Source organism: Solanum tuberosum, unplaced genomic scaffold (genome assembly GCF_000226075.1).
Source record: "Solanum tuberosum cultivar DM 1-3 516 R44 unplaced genomic scaffold, SolTub_3.0 scf00020, whole genome shotgun sequence".
In the NCBI taxonomy this organism is placed as follows: Eukaryota; Viridiplantae; Streptophyta; class Magnoliopsida; order Solanales; family Solanaceae; genus Solanum; species Solanum tuberosum.
Genome location: NW_006238946.1, coordinates 3,092,560 through 3,117,027, shown reverse-complemented (window position 1 = coordinate 3,117,027; position 24,468 = coordinate 3,092,560). Strand labels below are relative to the sequence as shown.

Sequence of the window (24,468 nt, the reverse complement as noted above, 5' to 3'; positions counted from 1 at the left end):
TATATTTATAATATGTTGGCATTTCTTTAACCAAAAACAGAAGCCTAACTAGCATTTAAACTATTCATAAACAAAACAAAGTTTTTAAGTATCACTTAACATGATTTTAGTTTTTAAGTATCTTATACTTTGATTTGGTCATTTTTTAATTTTTTTCATTTGCACAGAAAAATTGTTTTAAAAACACCGAATCAAATCGAACCGAAATTGAAAAAATCGAACTGAACCAAATTAATTCGATCCGATGTTCATTGCACACTTTTTCAAAATTAAAAACCAAAGAATCAAAATCAAAATTTGATAAAATCGAATTGAAGAACCGAACGCCCACCTTAAGTAAATATTTAAGCCATTATCTAAATTCTAAAGACAAGATTGGGATAATAATATAATAAAGAAGAAAGATAAATGATACTCCAAATCAAGTATTGTAGTCAAACACAAATGAACTTATGAAATCTTTTTTTTTTTATTTCTTCTCTCACTTTACTTAAACAATAACACAAACATTAGTCCTATTCCCTAATGCCATTCATGCAAAAAAGTCATATAATATGTGTCATTAATAGCATTATGTTGTTCCAAATAAAAACCATCATATCTCACCTCCCATTTACAATAGTTTAGACGATTTGGAACTTTTAGACCATAGATACAATATGTCACATCATTGAATACATTAAATCTTTTATATTTTATACCCCATCGAAATCGACAAAAATATAAAGTAGTTTGCATAAGTGCCTCGCAAAACCTCCAATGATAGTCTTCATCTATCGTAGGAGAGTGGTGTCCAAGGTCATCATCCCCTGACTCACAATGAATTTGCAATGGCAATAAACTAAAAGGAAGTTTGTTGAAAATATGTACCTCCATGATGGTAGTGATACATATTTTAGCAGTTGAAAGGTCAAGAGGAGTTATTAGTAACACCAAGAAGATGTTGATCAAGGAGATAGACATATTGAGGGAGAAACAAAGTATGGAAAAAGGTAAAATGGGTTCTTGTGTTTATATATATGAAAAATCTAGTTCAACCAAAAGTCTTCAAAATCCTGATTTGGATTGCAACACATTAATCACTCTATGCCTTATTTAGTTGCATTTAATGAAAAGTCAAATATTAATTATGAATTGTGGGACTGTGATGAGACTATTCTATTTTTAATCAGAGGTCTTGAATTCAAGCATTTTGATTTATAGTAGAATTGTGATATCTGAAGTCATTACCCTTTGACGCACAATGAATTTATAATTTTGAGGACCAACTAAAAAGTTTGTTAATAACATGTACCGATAAATAATCAGAAAAGATGTTGATCAAATGAGAGTGCCATATCGATAAAATGAGTATTGAAAAGATAAGGGGAGTTCAACAATTTTATACAAAAAAACATTTAATTCAATTTAGTCAGATTCACAATAACTTGACTTTGACTCCAACAATTAGTACTTAGTTTGAATCTATTAAATATTTTTTAACTATTTCATTTTTAGGGGCAATAACAATAAATTCAGTAATTCTTTCATATTTTATCGATGTAAAATTCATATGGAGTGCTATATATATCCATATTTAAAAGATCAGCGTATTTAATCCGTATCGAAAAATTATTTTAAAAATATCGAATCAAATCGAATTGAAGTTGAAAAAATCGAATCGAATTAGATCGAACTAATTCGATTTAATATTCAGTGCACACTTTTTCAAAATTGAAAACCAAAGAATCGAATCGGAACCAAACGCCCCACTTATGTTGAAGTAAATATTTAAGCCATTATCTAAATTCTAAAGACAAGATTGGGATAATAATATAATAAATAAGAAAGATAAATGATACTCCAAAGTATTGTAGTCAAACACAAAAGAACTTATGAAATCTTTTTTATTTATTTCTTTTCTCACTTTTACTTCAACAATAACACAAACATTAATCATATTCCCTAATGCCATTCATATAAAAAAGTCATATGATATGTGTCATTAAAAACATTATATTGTTCCAAATAAAAACCGTCATTTCTCACCTCCCATTTACAATAGTGAAGACGATTTGGAGATTTTAGACCATCGAGACAATATTCCACATCATTAAACACATTAAATTTTTTATATCTTATACCCCATTGAAATTGACAAAAATATAAAGTACTTCCCATAAATGCCTCGCAAAACCTCCAATGATAGTCTTCATCTATCGCAGGAGAGTGTTGTCCAAGGTCATCATCTCCCGACTCGCAATGAATTTGCAATGGTAATAAATTAAATGGAAGTTTATTGAAAATATGTACCTCCATGACCGTAGTGATACATATTTTAGCAGTTGAAAGGTCAAGAGGAGTTATTAGTAACACCAAGAAGATGTTGATCAAGGAGATAGACATATTGAGGGAGAAATAAAATATGGAAAAAGGTAAAAGGGGTTCTAGAGTTATATGTATAAAAAAATATTTACATACTAAGTATAATAATAATTAATTTTCCAGTTTAGTCTACTTGTCAAAATCATGATTTGAGATAGTAATATTAATTACTTTGGATTTGATTCTATTCTTTCAATTTTGGCATGTGCAATTTTAGAGGACAGATATTCATGTATCTATTTAATTGTTAAATGTAAAAATTATATTATATTAATAAAAAAAATAAAAAGTTATCTTCAATTTATTGAAGAAAAAAATATTTAACACAATTTACCTATTATATTCATCTTATATTCTTATGTTTAAATATTTAAATTGAAGACATAAACCTACGTTTTTGCTTAGCCTAATAAACAGTTTCCCTAAAAAAAAATTTATCTTTAGAACAATGTTTCCTTTTATATCAGAAAACTTTTTTTCTTCAATCATTAAATGCATTTATTTTTTAAAGTCTTACAAACACAAAACTAAGGGAGTCAAAATGAGTGAATCAATAGAATTTAGACAGATTAAATAGACATAATATATAAATAAATCTTTTAACTTGATCTCATTTTATATTTATCCCTTCAACTATAGGTCTGCACAATTAAACAGTTTAAAAAAAAAAAGGCCTTTCATTGATGAGATTAGGATACACACTTTGAAGTTTGGCATACCAAACTTGTAACTTTGGTGCTTAAGGAGCACTTAGAAAAAAAAATAAGCCTATATAAAGGCCAGTTGAAATTATTAAAGGGAAAAGGGTCAAAAATACCCCTCAATTTTATTTTATTTTATTAGTTGATTATACTCTTACCGTTAAAGTAAAGTTAATTTTTGCCCTTACTGTTACTAATTACACTAGAGCCGTCAAAATGGGCTTAGCCCATGGGGACGGCCCAACCCTACCCGTTATTGGGGTAGAGTTGGGATATAATTTTTCAAGCCCATTTAAAATTAGGGCTTGTAAGCCTGGCCCATATAATCCCTTGGCCCTTGAGGCTTGATCGGGGGTGGGCCGAGTCGGCCCATGGGCCAAAACTATTTATTTAAGAGTAATTTACAATAATTTCACTAGTATATAATCTAATTATTTGAATACACACGCTATGTTGAAATATTATAAATCTTCATACCCAGATAGTATCTTGAAATATATGGACTCAAAATTGGGTTAATTTGTTCTAGACACACTCTATCCAAGTAGATTCGCATGTATCTAGGATACATATACAAATCTCGCACCCTCGCCTCCCTCCTATCTTGCTTGTCACTCTCTTATCTCACTCACATATTCGGTATGCGAGATACATGCTAATTACACTAGATTTTTGTTAGTGTTATTGAAACAACATCATTGTTTGTCATATTTGATTTGAAAATCTTCTCATTTTTTTGATGTTATAGAATTATAAGTTTAAAAAGAAAAAAAAACATACGGGCTAGCCCGCCCCAGCCCTCGGCCCTTCTAGGGTTGGGTTGGGTTGAGCATTTTCAAGCCCTACCAAATGAAGGGTCGGCCCGTCCTAGCCCTTCAAATTCCTTGGCCCTCGAGGCTTGGGCCCGATGGGGCTGGGCCGGCCCTTTTTGACAGCTCTAAATTTCACCATATATACCCTTTATTTGACGGAAAGCCCTAAATCAACTTAAATTAATCAATTTCAACTTAAATTACCCAATTATCTATTTTAACCCTAACTCAAACCCGACCCACAATACTAAATAACAAATAACAACAAACCTCTAACTTCTCTTTCTCTCTCAACAACTTATGCACACATCTGACGAAATGGGGTTGGAATCAACAGTGAGATTTTCACGTTGTTGTTCTTGATGAATATAGAGGGATGGGTTCTCGCCAAAAAGTGTAGCAGTGTTAATTTAAGTTGATTTGGGGCTTTCCATCAAATGAGGAGTATATATGGCGAAATTAGTAACGGTAGGGACAAAACTAACTTCACTTTAATGGTAGAGTATAGTTAGGGGTGTTCACGGTTTTGGTTTGGGGTCGGTTATTGGTCAAAACCAAAATCAAACCAACTTAATCGGTTTTAAAATTATCAAAACCAAACCAAACCAAATATAATATATATTTATCGGTTTGGTTTTTTTCTGTTTTGATTTTGTTTGGTTCGGTTATTCGGTTATTAACCATACATAAAAATAAAATAAACAATTCATTCAAAACGTGAAAAAAGTGACAACAATCCATTCAAACAAAAAAATAGTTAGAATGACTGGCATTACAGAACTTTCGATCATTGAATTTACTGAATAAAAACTTCAAAATTCACTATTTTGGAATAGAAGGAAGGGACAATGACATTTTTAGTCCAACAAAGAATTTTCATAGACACTCATATACATGAAACCAATAAGAAAAATGTTCTCACCTTGGACATTTTTCTTTCATAAGTAAATTATAAAAATAATTTTTGATGAAACATATATAAAATATTTAAAATTGTTTTATGAATATAATATATTATGTATTTATAATAATAAAATTTATGTATATAACTTGTTGGTTCGATTCGGTTATTTCTTCGGTTTTTTTTGAACAAAAACATAACCAAACCAAATACTATCGGTTCTTAACAATCTAAAACCAAACCAAAACCCAAATTAAATCGGTTCATTTAATCGGTTTATTTTGATTTTTCGGTTTGGTTTGGTTTTTATCCAAACCATGAACACCCCTAAGTATAGTCAACCAATAAAACAAAGTTGAGGGGTATTTTTGACCCTTTTCCTATTATTAAATATTCCTTGACCTTTTATCTTTAGGGATAACAAAAGCAATTCAGTAATCCTTTTTGCATATTTTCACTAAATTCTATGTCCCCTAGCTTGCACATGTTTTGGATCAAGAATTCTATACTTAAGCCATTAACCAATCAAGAATTGGGATAATAATATATAGGGTAATGCTAAATGGCGAGAAAATTTGGCCTGAATTTAACCAAAAATTTAAAAAATTTATAATATCTTTTTTATTTTAAAATAAACTAATCTTTTTTTCATTTTTTAATTAAAAGGTATTAAAGTTAAAAGGGAAAAAAGGACTAATTTACCCCCGAACTTTGATAAATGGTACATCTATGCCCTCCGTTATACTTTGCGTCCACATAAGCCCCTGCCGTCCAATTATTGGTACACACATGCCCCTCTCACTAACGGACCCCTCGTTTTGTACACGTGTCTTAATCCTAATCAACTACCCGTTTGACCATTCTTTTAACCCATAAACCCACAACCCGCCCCATAAACCCAATAACCCACCTCTTCTTTCTCTTAAACTGTCAATGCACCACTACCGGAGGCAAATCTCTGTCCACCCTCCTCTTCCTTCCTTTTGGTCCATCGATCCGAATCGGAATCACTACCGTTTGACCCAAAACTCCATCTCCTATCAAATCTTCGACCAGAAGAGGGTACAAAAGCTTTATTCGCTGCCCAATTATCAGATTCATCAACTTTAGGCTGGGAATTGGAGAAAAAACCTCTCATTTCACCTCTCTCCCCCTTCTTTCAAAATAATTACCAGCAAATGTTTTCTTAGCTGCACCCCAATCATCAGTCTCGTCGGCACGAGAGGGAGCAATTTCCCTATCGGTATCCCTTCGGAACCCTCTCTGCCTACGAGAATCGTCCGACGAACCCCTCCCCCCTTGCCTGTCGTAACCGTACGAACGGAATCATACTGATTCCATTAAAATAATAAACCTAAGTCAAGTTGCATAATTATATATTGTATTTTTAAATTAGGTATACTGTACAACTTTAATCAGTAATTGAATAATTTAATCTTGCATTTTAATAATGTATAAATTAATCAAGTGTATGTTAGTTGTGAAGGTTTGGAAGACAAAAATAAATTAACATAGCTCAAGATGAACAAAGCCAAGAAAATATTAAATTGGAAAGGGTAATTAAGGAATTCCAAAGTGTAAAAGAATTGAAGCCCTAGAGAATGTAGCATCAAAACTTCCTCCGGTGTCAAGTCTTTGGTTGCCATAGTGGTGGCAGTTTGAGACTGCTTAGCAGCGCTATAAGTGCTGAACCCCTGAAGGGATAGGGTTTGTGGCTTCTTCTTCTTCGTTTTGGTGGTGGCGGCAACGGCCAAATTAAAGATGGAAAATTGGCAAAGCCACCGGCACCCGCCGCCATTGGAGTGATTTTCAACCTTCACTGACTCTTCCTTTGGAATGTTTAATTAACTTAGATATTTTAGAGGGAATCGGGTGGGTTATTGGGTTTATGGGGCGGGTTATGAGTTTATGGGTTAAAAGAATGGTCAAACGGGTAGTTGATTAGGATTAAGACACGTGTACAGAACGAGGGGTCCGTTAGTGAGAGGGGCATGTGTGTACCGATAATTGGACGGCAGGGGCTTATGTGAACGCAAAGTATAACTGAGGGCATAGACATACCATTTATCAAAGTTCGGGGGTAAATTCCTCCTTTTTCCCAAGTTAAAAAGGTAAAAATAACATAGGTAAAATCAAATTCTGACCAAATTTTCTGGCCAAAAGAATTTTTCCTAATAAATAATAGATAAGAAAGATAAATGATATCCCAAGTATTGTAGTCAAACACAAAAGAAGTTATAAAATCTTATTTATTTATTTATTTTTCACTTTACTTGAACAATAACACAAACATTGGTCCTATTTTCCATTGCCATTCATGTATATAAGTCATATAATATGTATCACTAACAACATTATACTGTTCCAAATAAAAACCATCTAATCTTGCTGCCCATTTACAATAGCCAATAAAATTTGGAATTGTGAGACCTTTAAGACAATAAGTGCACTGCTATACACATCAAATACTCTATATTTGTCACCCCATAAAAATCGACAAAAAGATAAAGTTCTATTGGTAAATGCGGCGCAAAATCTCCAATGATAGTCTTCATTTACGACAGGAGGGTGAATTCCAAGGTCATCATCCTTCTACTCACAATGAATTTCCAATGGTGATAGATTAGTAGGAGGTTTGTTGAAAATATGTACCTCAATGATCTCAGTGATACATATTTTTGCATTTGATTTCCGATTTTGTCCTTTGGAAATTATTGCAAAAAAATCGAGTTTTTATGATTTTGCAAGAAATTAAAGTGCAAAATGCTAAAAATGATAGAATAATAAACAAGAATGATAAATGATACTCCAAGCAAGATAAATATAAATGATAATAAACAACAATATAATTTTATAATTATTTATTTCTTACAATTCCCTAATGCCATTCGTATATATAAGTCATAAAATATGTATCAGTAGTAGAATTATATTGTTCCAAATAAAAACCCTCTGATCTCACCTCCCATTTACAATAATTAAGAAGATTTGGAAATTTTAGACCATGGAGACAAGTATACGCATCGTTGAACACATCAATTATTTTATATTTTATACCCCATCGAAATCGACAAAAATATAAAGTATGTTCACTAAATGCCTCGCAAAATCGCCAATTATAGTCTTCATCTATAGCAAGATTGTGAATTCCAAGGTCATCATCTCCTGATTCACAATGAATTTGCAATGGTAATATACTCTGATCAGGAAGTTTATTGATAATGTGTACTTGAAGATCTGTAGTAAGACAAACTCTAGCAATTGAAACGTCAAGAGGGGATATGATTAATAACAACAAGAAGATTTTGATAAAAGAAATAGCCATATTGAGGGAGAAAAACATATGGAAAAGGTAAATGGGGTTCTAGAGTTATATACAAAAAAATATTTACATACCAAGTATAATAATAATAATAATAATAATAAATATTCTAGTTTAGTCTACTTGTCAAAGTCTTGATTTGGGATAGTAATATTAATTACTTTGGATTTGATTCTATCATTTCAATATTGGCATTAGATGACAGATAAGCATGTATCTTAATTATTTAATTTTAAAGGTCAACATAATATTAATAAAATTTATAATTATAATTAAGTTATAGTTTTTGAGAAAATCTTCAAAAAAGAATTTAAAATATATTCAACATAAATTACCTATTAATTTCATCTTATGCTTTTATATTTAATTTAAAATTGAAAATATGAACCTAATAAGTAGTAACATTTTTGTTTAGCCTAATAAACAGTTGTCTTTGAAAAACAATGTATCTTCTTTAGAACAATGTTTCCTTTTATATATATAAAAAAAAAAAAAAAAAAACCTTTTTTCCTCACTCATTAAATGCATTTGTTTTTTAAAAGTTTTACAAACACAACATTTAAGGGAGTCAAAATTTGTGAATTTATCAGAATTTAGACAGATAAAAATAAGATAGACTTAATAAATTGACGAGTTATTAATTGGAAAAATTGGACATACACTATTATTATAATGATTAATTTTATTTATATTTTCAAACAATTACATATGTTACCATCTAAGAATTTTTTTTTATCATATAATTAAAGAAAATACAATCAGATACACAAATTCCCAAAAAAAAGACTAAATTAGTTATCTGCACAATTAAATCATCCCTTATTCACGTGTTAATGCCAATCAACTCTCTCTCTCATCAACCTCCCACCTAACGTCCGCCACCATCATTGTATCTGACACATTATTGATATATCTAATATATTATTGATGTATCTGATATATTAATAAGTTAAGATTATATGTATCTAGTTTTAATCATTGTATCTGATTACGTGTTTATGTATCTGACAAATTAAATATATGCATTATTGAATAAGAGTTCATGAATCTGAGTTAAGAAGTCTAAACTTTACTGAATCGCCCCCAAAAAAAAGAATTTTAATTGTTTTATTTTTTTAGGAGTTGTGATATGTCATATCTTCTAAAATTGTTATAAGCGTGATTTTATCTTTGATTAATAGTTTCGCTTATATCCCTTAATTAGACACACACCTTAACTAATGGCTTCAAATATATTTCTTAATTTGACACACTAATTGACATATATCTCTGTCTTACATTCATACATCTCATAGACATATATTTGGAAGAGGCAGGCAAGAAACATAATATTGCAAACTAGCTTGAATTCAACTAATCAAATCCTAAAGTAATGAAATTTGTGTAAGTTAATTCAACCAAAAATTACTTGGGCTAAAATGAGCTAGGCTTATATGGGCTAAAATGTGGGTCATAATCTAATCTACTCAACAGTTACTAAGTTGTAATAATTTTATTTATTAATTTATATAATATCTTAAACCTATTAAAATATTATTTTATTCATTATGACTATATATAATATATATTAAATATTTTTAAAAGTATTTTGACAAGATTTTCCATATATAGACATGTGGTCTACATATATATCAGCCCAATTCTGATGGATTGAGAAAATAAATAAGCGGGTCACGAACTTAGGGGGTAATATTTTCGTGTGTTAGTTTTTCCATTTACACAAAGTAAGTCAGTATAGATTTAAACAACTTCTTGATGAGATTGATATTGATGATAGTGACGACATATATGATAGTGATACCTTTCCTCTGAGATACTTCTCTATATTATGTCAAGTAAGTTTAACTGCTATACATAAAAATATAAAGAATATATGTTTTTGAAGGGTGTTCGGCTGACCACCCTTGCACCCCCATAACTCCATACCTGATTTCGGTGATAAAAAAATTAACGGAGAAGGGCCTAAAATGCCCCTCAACTATTTGAATTGGTACAGAACTACCCTTCATCCACCTTTGGGCCCCCATGTTATACCCTTGACGTCAACCTTTTGGCCCAAAAATACTCTTATGTCTAACGTATCATATTCATAAGGTGGATGAAGAACAATATTGTACCAAATCTCGTAGTTTAATTACAGGCATTTTAGGCCATTTTCTGTTAAAATAATTTGAAATTACTTAATATACAAGCTCACATGATTGACTTGATTTTGAATTTCATAGTAAAAAACAATGGTTAGACATCTACTCTCTACACTCCCCCCCCCCCCCCCCCCCCCCCCCCCCCTCATCCTCCTCCTCACTTCTTATTTTTTCCATTTTTATTATCTATTTGGATCTTGTCCACCATTATTTTTTTTTAAATCTTCAATTTATGACAAACAAGAGAGAAAAGAGGAGGAAAATAATGATGCATTCATATAGAAATAATTAGTTCGATAAAAGATGACTTAATTAAACAAATATGTATGAATATTGCATTTTTCTTTTGTGTGTACCCAAAATTTCAAAATAAAAGAATAAAAATAATCATACTCTCTCCACATCATAAAATGTTAACAAAGTTCTTATCGTTTGACTCTGAAAATGAACGGAGGAGGGAGTATTTATTTTGGATAAACAGATCTATAATTAAGTCATTATCTAATCAATACAAGATTGGGATATATAATAAATAAGAAAGATAAATGATATTCCAAGTATTGTAGTGAAACACAAAAGAAGTTATGAAATCTTATTTATTTATTTCTCACTTTACTTGAACAATAACACAAACATTGGTCTTATTCCCTATTGCCATCCATGTATATAAGTCATATAATATGTATCACTAACAACATTATACTGTTCCAAATAGAAACCATCTGATCTCACCTCCCATTTACAATAGTTAATGAGATTTGGAACTGTGAGATCTTTGAGACAATAAAGCGCATCGTTAAACGCATCAAATACTACATAATTTGAACCCCATCGAAATCGACAAAAATATAAAGTTCTATTGGTAATTGCCGCGCAAAATCTCCAATGATAGTCTTCATTTACGTCAGGAGATTGAATTCCAAGGTCGTCATCCTTAGACTCGCAATGAATTTCCAATGGTGATAAATTATTAGGAAGTTTGTTGAAAATATGTACCTCCATAGTCGAAGTGATACATATTTTAGCAATTGAAAGGTCAAGAGGAATGATTAGTAACAACAAGAAGATGTTGATTAAGGAGATAGTCATATTGAGGGAGAAAATAAAGTATGGAAAATGTATAAGGGGTTCTAGAGTTATATACAAAAAAAATATGGATATAATAAGTATAATAATAATAATAAATATTCTAGTTTAGTCAACTCCTCAACTATAGTATAATAATTAATAATAATAATAATAGATATTCTACTTTAGTAAATTCCTCAATATTTTGATTTTGATTTGATTCTATCCTTTCATTTCATTGTTCAAAATAAGTTAATTTTTCAAAGTTCAAGATGAAAGTTTGAATTTTTTTCATATTTGTCATTTCCCTTTAATGATATTTGATACTTTGTAGGAAATAAATTATACTACTTGTAAAGTTACATTTATGCTTTCAATGAGGATAATAGTGAGAAGTATAGTATAAATTATGTAATTGATTGTTTTTCTTAATAAGTATGTATTGCCTCACAAATTCAATTAATATGAAATAGTGAAAGTAGTTAAGATCATAACCATATTTAAGTGGATAAATTTTGAAAAATAGTCTTCAAGTTTTTAAAGAAAAAATATTCAATACAATTTACCTATTAATTTAATCTTATATTTTTTATATTTAATATTAAAATTGAAAACATGCCCCCTAACAACGTTTTTGTTTAGCCTAATAAACAGTTTTCCTAAAATAAAACATTTTATATTTAGAACAATGTTTCCTTTTATATCACAAAACGTTTTTTCTTCAATCAATCATTAAATGCATTTAGTTTTTAAAGTTTTACAAACACAAAATGAGTGAATTAAGTTAGACTGATCAAAATAAAATAAATTAACAAATAAACGAATTATATATCAATTCACCCAAAAACTACTTAGGGCTAAAACGAGTAAGTCTTATATGGGCTAAAAAGGTTAAAATTACACAAATATATGCACTATAATTGTCCCTTATATTAAAAAAAATAAGAGTACTAAAATCGAATATTTATTCACTTGCCCCTTTTTTTATCCAGAGGAAAGATATAAGTCCTCGTGTCCACTCTGGTAAATGTCGAAAACCCTTAGTTATGAAAAATCCTAGCATATAAATAGGAGACATTATAATGTTCCCACAGAAAGGAGAAAGTTAAGAATAACAAGATAAGAAATTGAGAAATACACTTTAGAATTCTTTTTTTTTTACTTCTCATTTTATTTAAAACAAATATAACACAAACATCTTAATTCCCTAAGACCACTCTAAATAATGATACATATAATATGTCTCACTTGTACTATTAAACAATTCCAAATAAAAACCATCTGCCCTTGCCTCCCATTTACAATTAGTTAAAATATTTGGATTTCCTGTACCTTTGACGCATGTATATGGGTCGTTAAACACATCAAATACCTTCTCTTTTGAACCCCACCAAAAATGACAAAAGAATAAAGTTCTACTGAGAATTGCCTCGCAAAACGACCAATTAAACACTTGATTTATAGCAAGATCATGATATCCGAGATCATCATTTTTTGACGCGCAATGAATTGTCAGTTTCGGAGATCTAGTGAGAAGGAAGTTTGTTGGTAATATATACTGTGTACTTTGAGCCAAATGGACAATGTTTTGCTATTGAAAGGTTGAATGGAGTGATAAGTACCAAGAAAAAGATGTTGATCAATGAGAGAGGCATTTTGAGTAAATAAGTATTGAAAAGGAATGAGAGTTTTGGAATTTTATATAAAAAAAAAAAAGAATAGTTTAATTTAGCCAAATACAAAATCTTTGACCTGGACTATGACAATTTGAACTTAGTTTGAAATCATTAAATATTTTTTTACTTTTCATCTTTAGGGATAATATACAATTGACTTGTTTCAAAGTTTTAACTAGAAATTTAAACTCTGTGGTTCGAGTTTTTATTAGAAAGATAAGTAAAACAATCAAATTATTTCTATAAAAATATATTTTTTAGATTTTTTTTTTTCATATTTTCTTATATTTGGTTGGTCTTATATATATATATATATATATATATATGTGCGTGTGTGAGTGTGACATTTCACATTTATTGTCTCCTAGATCTACATCTACCTAATCCCTTGAACCCCCACCCCTTGACCATCCCAACCACTCTGTCACCCTTGAACCCCCACCCCACTACCCCTATTCCTTATTACATCCTGCCTCTATAGTGTTTTGCTCGATAACATATAAATATTTTTGAGATAATATTTTCTTATTTACTTATCAAACATTGCTCGATAACATATAAATATATACTTTTGAGATAATATTTTCTTACTTACTTATCAAACATTAGAAAATAAGTAAGAAATTCACTTATCTTTCCAAAAGAACATTTTCCTTTAATAGAAAACGTTTTCAAAATTGAGCAGTACGAACGTGACATACAATGTAAATAAGTAAGAAATGGATCTCACAGTACGTGAATTTATATTTAGTTGCGCTTTAATTTGAGTATCCAACATCAAGCAAAAAAAAAGAGTTAAAAATAACAACGTGCTATATTAAACCTTCTTTACTCCCACACGGAGTTCAAAGCTATATTGAGCATCATTTTTATCAGATCGTCCACAACTATTATTCATAGAGATTTACTTGTAATTACCATTAAATTAAAGTATATATAAACAAGACTACCACTTAGAATAACGATACAAATCTGTAACTTTTCCGGGGCCTACATAAGTTCCCAAATAAAAACCATCTGACTTCACCACCCATGCACATTGTGTTGTAATCTTTGGAAGTAATCCATCTTTAACACAATGTACTGGATCATCAAACACATTAAAGACTTTACTCTTCGAATCCCACCAAAAATGACAAAAGAATAAAGTCGTCCATGCAAGTGCTTGACAAAATGACCACTTAAATTCTTGATTAACGGTAAGATAACGGTCACCAAGATCGTCATCACCAGAAGCACAATGAATTTTAAGAAGTGAGGAGTTGGAAGGGAGATTGTTAATAACATGAACCTCAAACCTATTAGTAAGGAAACATGCTTTTGTTGTTGAAAGGTTAAGGGGAGTAATCACTAATAATAATATTAAGAAGATGTTGATCAAGGGGAGAGTCATTTTGAGAATTAAATAACATAGGATTTTACTAGGTGAAATTGGGGGTTATGATTTTATTTTATTTTATAGAGAAAAAATAATTGAGTTTAGTCAATTCTTACAAAAACTTGATTTGGAATTACAACTATATATTTGTATCTTTTCAAAAGCATTGAATTACACCATTAAATGTCTTTTACCTTAATTTTGTTTTCTCTTTATATTGTTATATATACTTGAGTGAAAATTGTTAAATCTTTTACCTTAATTATTGTAATAAAGTATTTGATTTTGTGAAGGGGAGAGAGGGGTTCTGATTTTATAAAAAAAACTACATAAATTGAATTTAGTCAAGTCAACAAAATCTTTATTTGAAAAAAAAAATAAGTTTGAATATGATCAAAATATATTTGATTTGGTAGGGAAGAAAAGAAAAAGATAAGTATTGAAAATGAAAAGGGAGAGGGAACTTTGGTGTTTTATACAAAAAAAAATAAAAATTAATTTCTCTCATTAAACTTGTCCCAAAGTTTTAAGCTTTGACTATATATACTTAAATTTTACGGGAGGCCTATCAACCCGACCCCTCTTCTTTTTTGTAGCTAGGTCCTTCTCTAACCTTTTATATAAGACGCTTGTTTCGTTCATTTGATTGTCAAGCTAACTTATAAACATAGGTCAAAATTGAACTTTTTCGCAAAATACAAGAGCAAATCTAGAGTGTTTTTTTTTCTCAAAATTAAAAAAAAAAAACAAAGATAAATAAGAAAGTAAGCCACACTAAAATTCCATCATAATATATTTCCTTCCAACTTTAAATACACAAAACATCAATGGAACACAACATTATATTCCCTAAGACCAATCACTCTCATGATCCATAAAATATGTATTATTCCCAGCAGTAGTATTATACATCTCCAAATAAAAACCATCTTGTCTCACTTCCCATTTACAATAGTGTAGTAAATTTTCATATTGTCCATGGTGGATACAGAAGATGACGTCATCAAACACAGTAATAGAAGTATTCTTTGGACCCCACCAAAAGTTACAAAAATACAAAGTACTAAGGCTAATTGACTCGCAAAACGACCAATGTAAGTCTTCATTTATGGCAACATACTTGTTTGCAATTTCATCATCCTTTGACGCGCAATGAACTTTCAATTGTGGGGTATTGATAGGAAGTTTGTTGATAACATGTATTTCGTACTTAGGTGTAAAAAATGTACATTTTTTCGCTAGTGAAAGGTCAAGATCATGAGTGATCAGTAACAACAAGAAAAAGATTTTGATGAAGGGAAGAGCCATATTGGGAGAAGCTAAGTATTGAAAATGAATTAAAGGGGAGAGAGGGGTTCTTGGTTATAAGTAATGTGGTGTGGATGTATTACAACTATATATTTGTATCTATTCAAAAGCTTTGAATTACCATTGAATGTAAAAAATAAAAAAGTGGAATATAGTCAAGTCAACAAAAGCTTTATTTGGGAAAAAAATGAAATAAGTATTGAAAATGAAAAGGGGGAGGGAACTTTGGTTTTTTATAGAAAAAATAATAATCTAATTTTAGTTAGGAAAATATATAATTACATTCATTAACTTATCCCAAAGTTTTAAGTTTTACCTAAGTTTTGTGGGAGACCTATCAACCCAGACCCCTCTTCTTTTTATTAGCTAAGTCCTTTTCTAACCTTTATATCAGTATTTAAATTATTTAAACTATTGTAAATGGGAAGTAAGACAAGATGGTTTTTATTTGGAGATATATAATACTACTGATGGGAATATGACATATTTTATGGATCACATTAGTGATTGGTCTTGGGGAATATAATGTGTTCCATTGATGTTTTGTTTATTTAAAGTTGGAAGGAAATATATTATGATGGAATTTTAGTGTGGCTTTCCAAAAAAAAAACATTCTAAATTTACCCTTGTATTTTGTTGAAATTATATAATGAGATAAAAATTAAATAAAGGTTAGTACTTAGTAGGATCAGAAGACTTATTTACTTGAGCCATGTCGAACTATAAACATACTAGGTCTTTTAATTTGTTATCATCGATCTCTCTACATTGATGGAACCGTTACTTGATGATTTTTTCTCCATTAATGACTCTAAAGTTCGATCCTCTTGACTTTCGATTTTAATTTTGAGTTATTGTCAAGTTTTCGCACCGATGAGAAGTGAATTTACCATGAGAAATTTATGATTTGAGAATGAAAGTTAACTTAATGATGAGAGGTTAGTGAGGGCGGCGACCTGGTGGTAGAGCAGAGCCGCCGCCGATGACTTTCGATTTTGATTTTTAGTTATTGTCAATTTTTCACACCGATAAGAAGTGGATTTACTATGAAAAATTTGTGATTTGAGAATAAAAGTTAACTTTATGATGAAAGATTCGTGAGGGCGGCAACTTGGTGATGGAACAGAGTTGTCGTTGATGTTGCTTTGATGAAGAGAAGAACAAAGACGATAAAAAGCTGTTGACTTTTCTTTGATGAAGAGAAGAAGAAAGATGATTAAAAATATAAATAAAAGGAAACAGAAAGATTTTTGAAGAATCAAAAAATGATAATATGAAATTTAAGTATTACTTTTAAAATTAAAGTTTTAATTATTATTTTTTACCTCTTACTCTCTTTGAGAGAGTGAGAGAGAACTACACTTTCTTTGTCACCTCATCATTTAGGGAGAAAATAATTCTACTTTAAAATAGTGTAAGGGAGTAATAAGACTCCCGTAATGAATAAGTGTGTAGTTGAGTTTCGGGTATAGGTTGAGGGGGTTTTAGACCATTTTCTCATCATATTTCTTTAAAAAGTCGAATATTTTCCAAAAAAAATTATGGTCAAACACATGGTGAAAATTCACCCTAAGTAATTATTTTTTTATTAGAAGTGTTGAAACTGAAAATAAGCTATTGATGTACTCAATAAAAAGATATTAATAAGAACTATATTTCCTTAAAATGACTAAAATGCCCTTAAAGTTGTTAACACAAAAATAAGCACATTATTGCAATATTTTTAATTCTATAATTATGGGAAAAACTTACCCGCATCTGGTGTATACATCAAACTAATGCAATTTCTATTATTACGTGATTTAATGAAGTAAAACACATCTTAATTAATTATGGTTAAGTAAAATGAACTATAAATTTAAACACATGACATGCATGTATTGACTTGGTGTATACACCCTTTGCGGGTAACTTTTACCCTATAATTATGTCAAGTTTTAATTAAATTGAATCTCAAATTCACTCTAAGTTATCCATCGATTAGGATGTTGCAATATTGCACTCAAAATAATCTTGATTTGGATTGCAACTATTAATTGTACCTTTTTAAAAGCATTGAGTTACCATTAAATGTATTTTGACTATTTTTCTCTTTAATTAAATTGTTTGTTTGGTTAAATGGATTTAATATTATAAATAGCTACACGTCAATTTTTTTATTTTTCTCTAGCTATATAATGTTGGTTTGTTAGTGATTTAATGACAAATTCAAGCTAAAATTATAACAACGAATATAGATGAGTCGAATCTTTAATCTTTAAGAAGTTAGACTGCCTTAGCAAAGTAAAAAATAAAATAATTTTTTTTTCTAATATTAAAAAACAAGAATATGATAAATAAGAAAGAAAGTCGAACTAAAATTTCCATCTTATTTTCCCTTCTCAATTAATATAATAAACCAGATCGCAAATAAAACATTACATTCTCTAATACCACACATTTATACGATCCATGTAATATGTGTCATTACTAGCATTATATTGTTCCATAATAAAAACCATCTTCCCTCACCTCCCATTTACAATAATTTAGTTCATTTCGAGTTGGTCCATTATGGACACAATAATTTGGGTCATCATACACAGTAAAAACCTTATCTTTCGAGCCTCACCAAAAATGACAAAAGTATAAAGTACTAGCAAAAAGTCTCTCGCAAAACGACCAATTAAAATCTTCATCAATTGGGAAGATTTATGTTTCCAAGTTCTTGATTCTTGGACGCACAATGAATTTGTAATGGTGAAGTATTAGGAGGAAGTTTGTTGATAACATGTACCTGATATTTTTCTGAAAAAATACATTTTTTGCTAGTGAAAGGTCAAGAGGAGTAACCAATAACCACAAAAAGAAGATGTTGATTGAAAGGTCAAGAGGAGAGACCAAATTTTACAAGGTTAATTGAACTTTTTCGATTTACAAATGACCCAAACTTATAAAAAGAGGTCAAAATTAAATTTTCACAAAATACAAAGGCAAATTTCTTAGTTTTTTTTTTTCAAAATTAAAAAGATAAAGATAAATAAGAAAGTAAGCCACACTAAAATTCCATCATAATATATTTCCTTCCAACTTTAAATAAACAAAACATCAGTGGAACATATTATATTATTTCCCTAAGACCAATAATTATTGTGATACATAAAATATGACGTATTCTTAATATCAGTAGTATTATACATCTCTAAATAAAAACCATCTTGCCTTACTTCCCATTTACAATAGTTTAAATAATTTGCATACAGACCATGGTGGACACAAGATCCTGCATCATCAAACACTGTAATAGACTTATTCATTGAACCCCACCAAAAGTGACAAAAATATAAAGTATTTTCAAAAAATGACTCGCAAAACGACCAATGTAAATCTTCATCTATGTCAAGATAGTCATTTGCAATTTCGTCATCCTTTGACGCGCAATGAACTTGCAATTGTGGGGTATTACTAGGAAGTTTGTTGATAATATGTACCTGATATATTGGTGAAAGAAAGCAACCTTTCGCTAGCGAAAGGTCAAGATTAGGAGTTATCAATAACAATAACAAGAAGAAAAAGATGTTGTTGAAATAAAGAGCCATATTATATTAGGGAGAAGCTAAGTATTGCAAATGAATTAAAGGGGAGAGAGGGCTTATATAGTTATAAGTAGGGGTGTCAAATGGGCGGGTTGGGTTGAAATAGAATTGGTTGGGTCTTGACCCGTTCAAGTTTACTTTGGGATCAAATGGGCCTAAAAATGGTTTGGGTCTTAATCTGCCCAATTTGATCCGCTTAATCTGAATAATTTTAATATATTGTTAAGTTTTATAACCACAATTATTGAATTTCATCTCAAGAAAATTTTAAAAAAGAAGTTACAAATGGATAGATAATTCCTAAAAGATATAAAACATATAGTAATTTATACATCCAATATAGGAAGTAGGAATATACATTACATCAATACATAAAAAGTCTTAAAACGTGTTGAAATTGGAGATTAAATTGTGCTCAATTGAGGATTCTCTTAAAATGGATTAAGACTTGAATGAATTGAGATAAAACCCAATTCATATTATCTTGAGTCCAACCCTTAAAATTTTGAACGGATTGGACGGGTCACCTATAGTTGAGCTCGTTTTTGACACATGTAGTTATAAGTAGTGTGATGTCATTAAGGCGTGTCAATAGTTGCAATAAAAAACATAATTATGAGGCTAGTAAGACAAGAATACGCAACTTCAAAAAATTTCTACAACGCCTTAACCACTAGATAAAACTTTTAATTTGCGTCAAGAAGTGTTAATACTTGTATATATATATTTATTAAATCAAAATTTGACCTCTATATACGTTATAATCTTTCGATGATTAAGAAATGGTGGGTCCGCCCCGCTAGTAGGTACAATCACTACATCAAAAATGATCATTAGCGGCAATTAATTCTTAATTGCCGCTAAATATGTATTTTTAGCGGCAATTAACACTCTTTGTATATGTCCCTAAAGACTTTAGCGATATTGGTTCTAATGGCACTTAACTAATGCCGGTAAAGACTTTAGCACTCTTTATTAATGTCAATATTTATTGCCGTTAAAAGTTGTTTTTGTTGTAGTAAATTGATGTTTTTTTTTCTTTGTATTAATTCAACCCTTAAAATCAGTTTATTTACTAAAAAAAAAGGTAGAAATATTAAAAGGGGTTTTTAAGTGCAGAGATTGAATTTATGAATTTATGACCTGTATACCCTTAAAAGGTAGAAGTAGTTTTTGGAAAAGAAAAACAATTTGGCAAAAAGTTTTGATCATACAAATTGTCATTTTTGTGTAGATATTTTTGGTAAAATATTCCAATTCCCTAAAAGTAGAAAAAATTAAGTTTGGGGACAAATTCTATCTTTAGGAAATTTTTACAAATTTAGAATTTATCCTAAAATTTTATATTTTATAAAAATATCTCATCATTTATTAATCCCAATTTAACAAGTTTGAGAAACACACCATAAAGAGATTCACTCAATTTATATAATTTATTTTTATTTATGACGTGTTTGTTGCTATTTGACTCTCAAGTATGTAATGGTATTGTTCCATGGAACTTGTTAAATTAAAATTTGAAAATTGTTTATAAGGAGGTAAGAGCTTATAATCTTTGAGTTTAATTGTTATTATGAAATATGTTCATTATTAAATGATAATACAAATTTATGGGTTTTTTTTTTATAGTTTATATAGAACTTATGTATATTAAATTATATATTTTTAAAAAAGTCGAATATTTTCCCAAAAAACTTATGGCCAAAAACATGGTGAAACTTCACCCTAAGTAATTATGTTTGTGGATAGAAGTATTGAAACTGAACATAAGTCGTGGATGTACTCGATAAAAAGATATTAATAAGAACTATTTTCCCTTAAAATGACTAAAATTAATACCCTTAAAGTTTTTACACAAAAATAAGCACATTATTGCATATTTTTAATTCTATAATTATGTCAAATCTTAATTAAATTGAATCTCAAATTCACACTAATTAAGTTATCCATTGATTAGGATGTTGCAATATTGCACTCAAAATCTTGATTTGGATTGCAACTATTAATTGTACCTTGTCAAAAGCATTGAGTTACCATTAAATGTGTTTTGACTATTTTTATCTTTAATTAAATTGTTTGTTTGGTTAAATTGACTTAACATTATCAATAGTTACACGCCAATTTTATTTTTATTTTTTTAAATTAAGACATTCACAAGGATTAATTTGGACATGTTAGTCTAGCTATAATGTTGGTTTGTTAGTGATTTAATGACAAATTCAAGATAAAATTATAACAGCGAGAATATTGATGAGTCGAATCTTTAATCGAGGGAAAAGAAGTTAAACTTTCTTAGCAAAGTAAAAAAGAAAATGATTTTTTTCTAATAATAAAAAAACAAGAATATATATGATAAATAAGAAAGAAAATCGAAGTAAAATTTCCGTCTTATTTTCTCTTCTCACTTAATAAAATTAACAAGATCACAAACAAAACATTATATTCTCTAATACCACACATTATTACGATCCATGTAATATGTGTCATTACTAGCATTATATTGTTCCAAATAAAAACCATCTTCCCTCACCTCCCATTTACAATAATTTAATTCATTTCGAGTTGGTCCATTGTGGACACAATAATTTGGGTCATCATACACAGTAAAAGACTTATCTTACGAACCCCACCAAAAATGACAAAAGTATAAAGTACTAGCAAAAAGTCTCTCACAAAACGACCAATTAAAATCTTCATCATTGGGAAGATTTATGTTTCCAAGTTCTTGATTCTTCGATGCACAATGAACTTGTAACGGTAGAGTATTAGGAGGAAGTTTGTTGATAACATGTACCTGATATTTTTTCGAAAAAAAACAATTTTTTGCTAATGAAAGGTCAAGAGGAGTAACCAATAACCACAAAAAGATGATGTTGATGAAGGAGAGAGTCATATGGCAGAAAAGACAATTATATTGAATATGAAAGGGAAGAGGGGGATCATGGTGTGTTATATAAGAAATAAAACATTAGTGTAATTAATTTGATTAGATCCAACAATTTATATTTTCTTGAGGTTATTAAATCACTGCAAACAGTGAAGTTTTAATGACAAATTTATAATAAATTTTAGATTAATTTTTAAAGGAAAAAGGTTCAAATCATCAAACTTTGATAAAATGCTTATTTATGCTATTCGTTAAAAGTTTGGCTCATCTATGTCATTTCCGTTTGAGGAAAAGGCTCATTCATGTCATTATTTATTAACTAAAATGGCATAGATGAGCCAAACTTTTAACGGATGCATATATAAGCCTTTTTTCAAAGTTCAATGGCATATTTGAGCCTTTTTCCTTTTAAAAAATAATTTAATTAATGACGTTACCGAATCATAATTGATCACGTATAAAAAATGATATGGCAAAATCGGAACTATTTTTCATTAACAACAATGGCATAGATTAGTCTTTTCTCAAGCAAAAATGGCATAGAGGAGCCTTTTCTCACAGTTCGATGGCATATTTGATCATTTTTTTCATTTTTAAATTAATGATATGTTGATCAAGTCAAATTATTGGTTAATAAAGTTGAATTAATATTAAAGTTAAAATTGCATGGCTTAAATAAATCCAAATTATGTTTGGGTCAGCCTGTTAACTTGGAAAGACAAGCCCAACGCATGCTCTTCAAGACCAAGGTCCTCTAAAATTACTTCAAGACGAAAATACCCCAAAATCCTAACTCACGCCTATATAAAGAGGTATTCAGAAGACCAGAATAGAAGGAAATATATAGAACAACTCTGCATTTCAGTGGTGATCTGCGAGTCTTCTGCATACAAAGAAATTTTCGTCCCCAAGTTGTTAGTCACAAGTTTTCATATATCTGTGATTGTGATCAAAGATTGGCTCCGCATTCGTGGTGAAATTCTGTAATGACCGGGTTTCGTCGTTATAGAAATGCCAACGGGAAAAAATTGGGGCCGGAAAAACTTTTTTGTAGTAATTGAATTTTTCCAACCTTGTCCAGATTTGGACGAAATCGGAGTAATTGAGGTGTAGGAAAACCTAGTATCAATCGTGTGAATTAATTTTGGTTTCGATTACATGAGTGGTTAGATAACTCGTTAATGAATTCGTACGACTTTACGGAATTGAATTTGGATTAGTAAATCTTCGGGAATTGATCTTAGCGTGAAGGGTATTTTTTGTGCGTCGTTGGTTAGAGGTGTGTTGTGAAATGGGGTTTTGGAATTTTTTCAAGGGACTCATTGGTCCACTATATGCCGATGTAGCTGAATTTGTGACGCTGTAGCGGGATAGTGGCCGATGTGGCGAACGAGGCGGGACTTAAAATCGTAGATAAAAGAAGGGAGTTCATTGCTTCAGTATTGTCGTTGTAGCGGGATTTTGGGCTGCTGTGGCGCCGCCGCTACAGCGGGATGAGGGTCGTTGTTGCAGGACAGGCGCGGATTAAGTCGTAAATAAAACCCCTAAACTATATTATTTGGCACTTTTCCACTTTTAGAGCTAAGGAACGACCCCCGGGTGATTTTTACTCGTTTTTCACCATTCTTGAGGCAAAAGGTAAGCTTTTAACTCCCCGGATACATTTTTCTATCCGTAGAACATAATAGAATGGGTCAATATTGATGGGGGAGGGTTTTGATCTTGAATCCATGGTGGAAACAACCCTAATTTGGATTATTTAGGATCATGGGTTGATCTAAGGTTTGTTAGAATTGATAGTAATCCGGGTAATTAAAAATTATTTATTGATTCCTGTATTATATTGATTGTTTGTAGACCAAGAACAAGCGGAACGAATCCGGAAAGGGAAGAATCAAGTTTCTTAGGGTTTCAAGCTTGTTTCGAGGTAAGTGATGGTTGTGATTCTATGATTGTGTGATGTTTATTTGTTCTTGCTTCATTATGATACTTGTATATGTATGAATGTTGCAATGTTGATCACACTTGATGTAAATGAGATAGATGAATGATGTTACCATGAAATCATGATGTAAATGTATGATCTTGATGATGTACTTGTGATTGTGATTGTGATTGTGGTGTGTGACTTGGGATCGGATTGCCATGTTCCGGCATAAAAATGGAATCGGGTACCACATTCCGGTATGCTAACTGTTTGGGATTGGGTTTCATAAGAGAATCAATGACTTGTTATAATCGTGTTTATTGTTGAGCATGTATAATCAATATTGTATATGTTTGGTATTTTGCATGTTTACAATGTTGTATTGACTTGCTTATGTTACACTTA

At 30.2% G+C, this 24,468-nt stretch overlaps 2 protein-coding genes across 2 annotated transcripts; both read right to left on the bottom strand.

Moving 5' to 3' along the window:
* Positions 1 to 15,215: 15,215 nt before the first annotated feature.
* Positions 15,216 to 15,674, bottom strand: LOC102594388 (uncharacterized). The gene has a single exon (XM_006340863.1). It carries the CDS (start codon positions 15,672 to 15,674, stop codon positions 15,216 to 15,218), a length of 459 nt encoding a protein of 152 aa, XP_006340925.1.
* A 3,113-nt stretch (positions 15,675 to 18,787) lies between these two features.
* LOC102594052 (uncharacterized) lies at positions 18,788 to 19,252 on the bottom strand. The gene has a single exon (XM_006340862.1). The coding sequence runs from the start codon at positions 19,250 to 19,252 to the stop codon at positions 18,788 to 18,790; it is 465 nt and encodes a 154-aa protein (XP_006340924.1).
* Between the last annotated feature and the right edge of the window lie 5,216 nt (positions 19,253 to 24,468).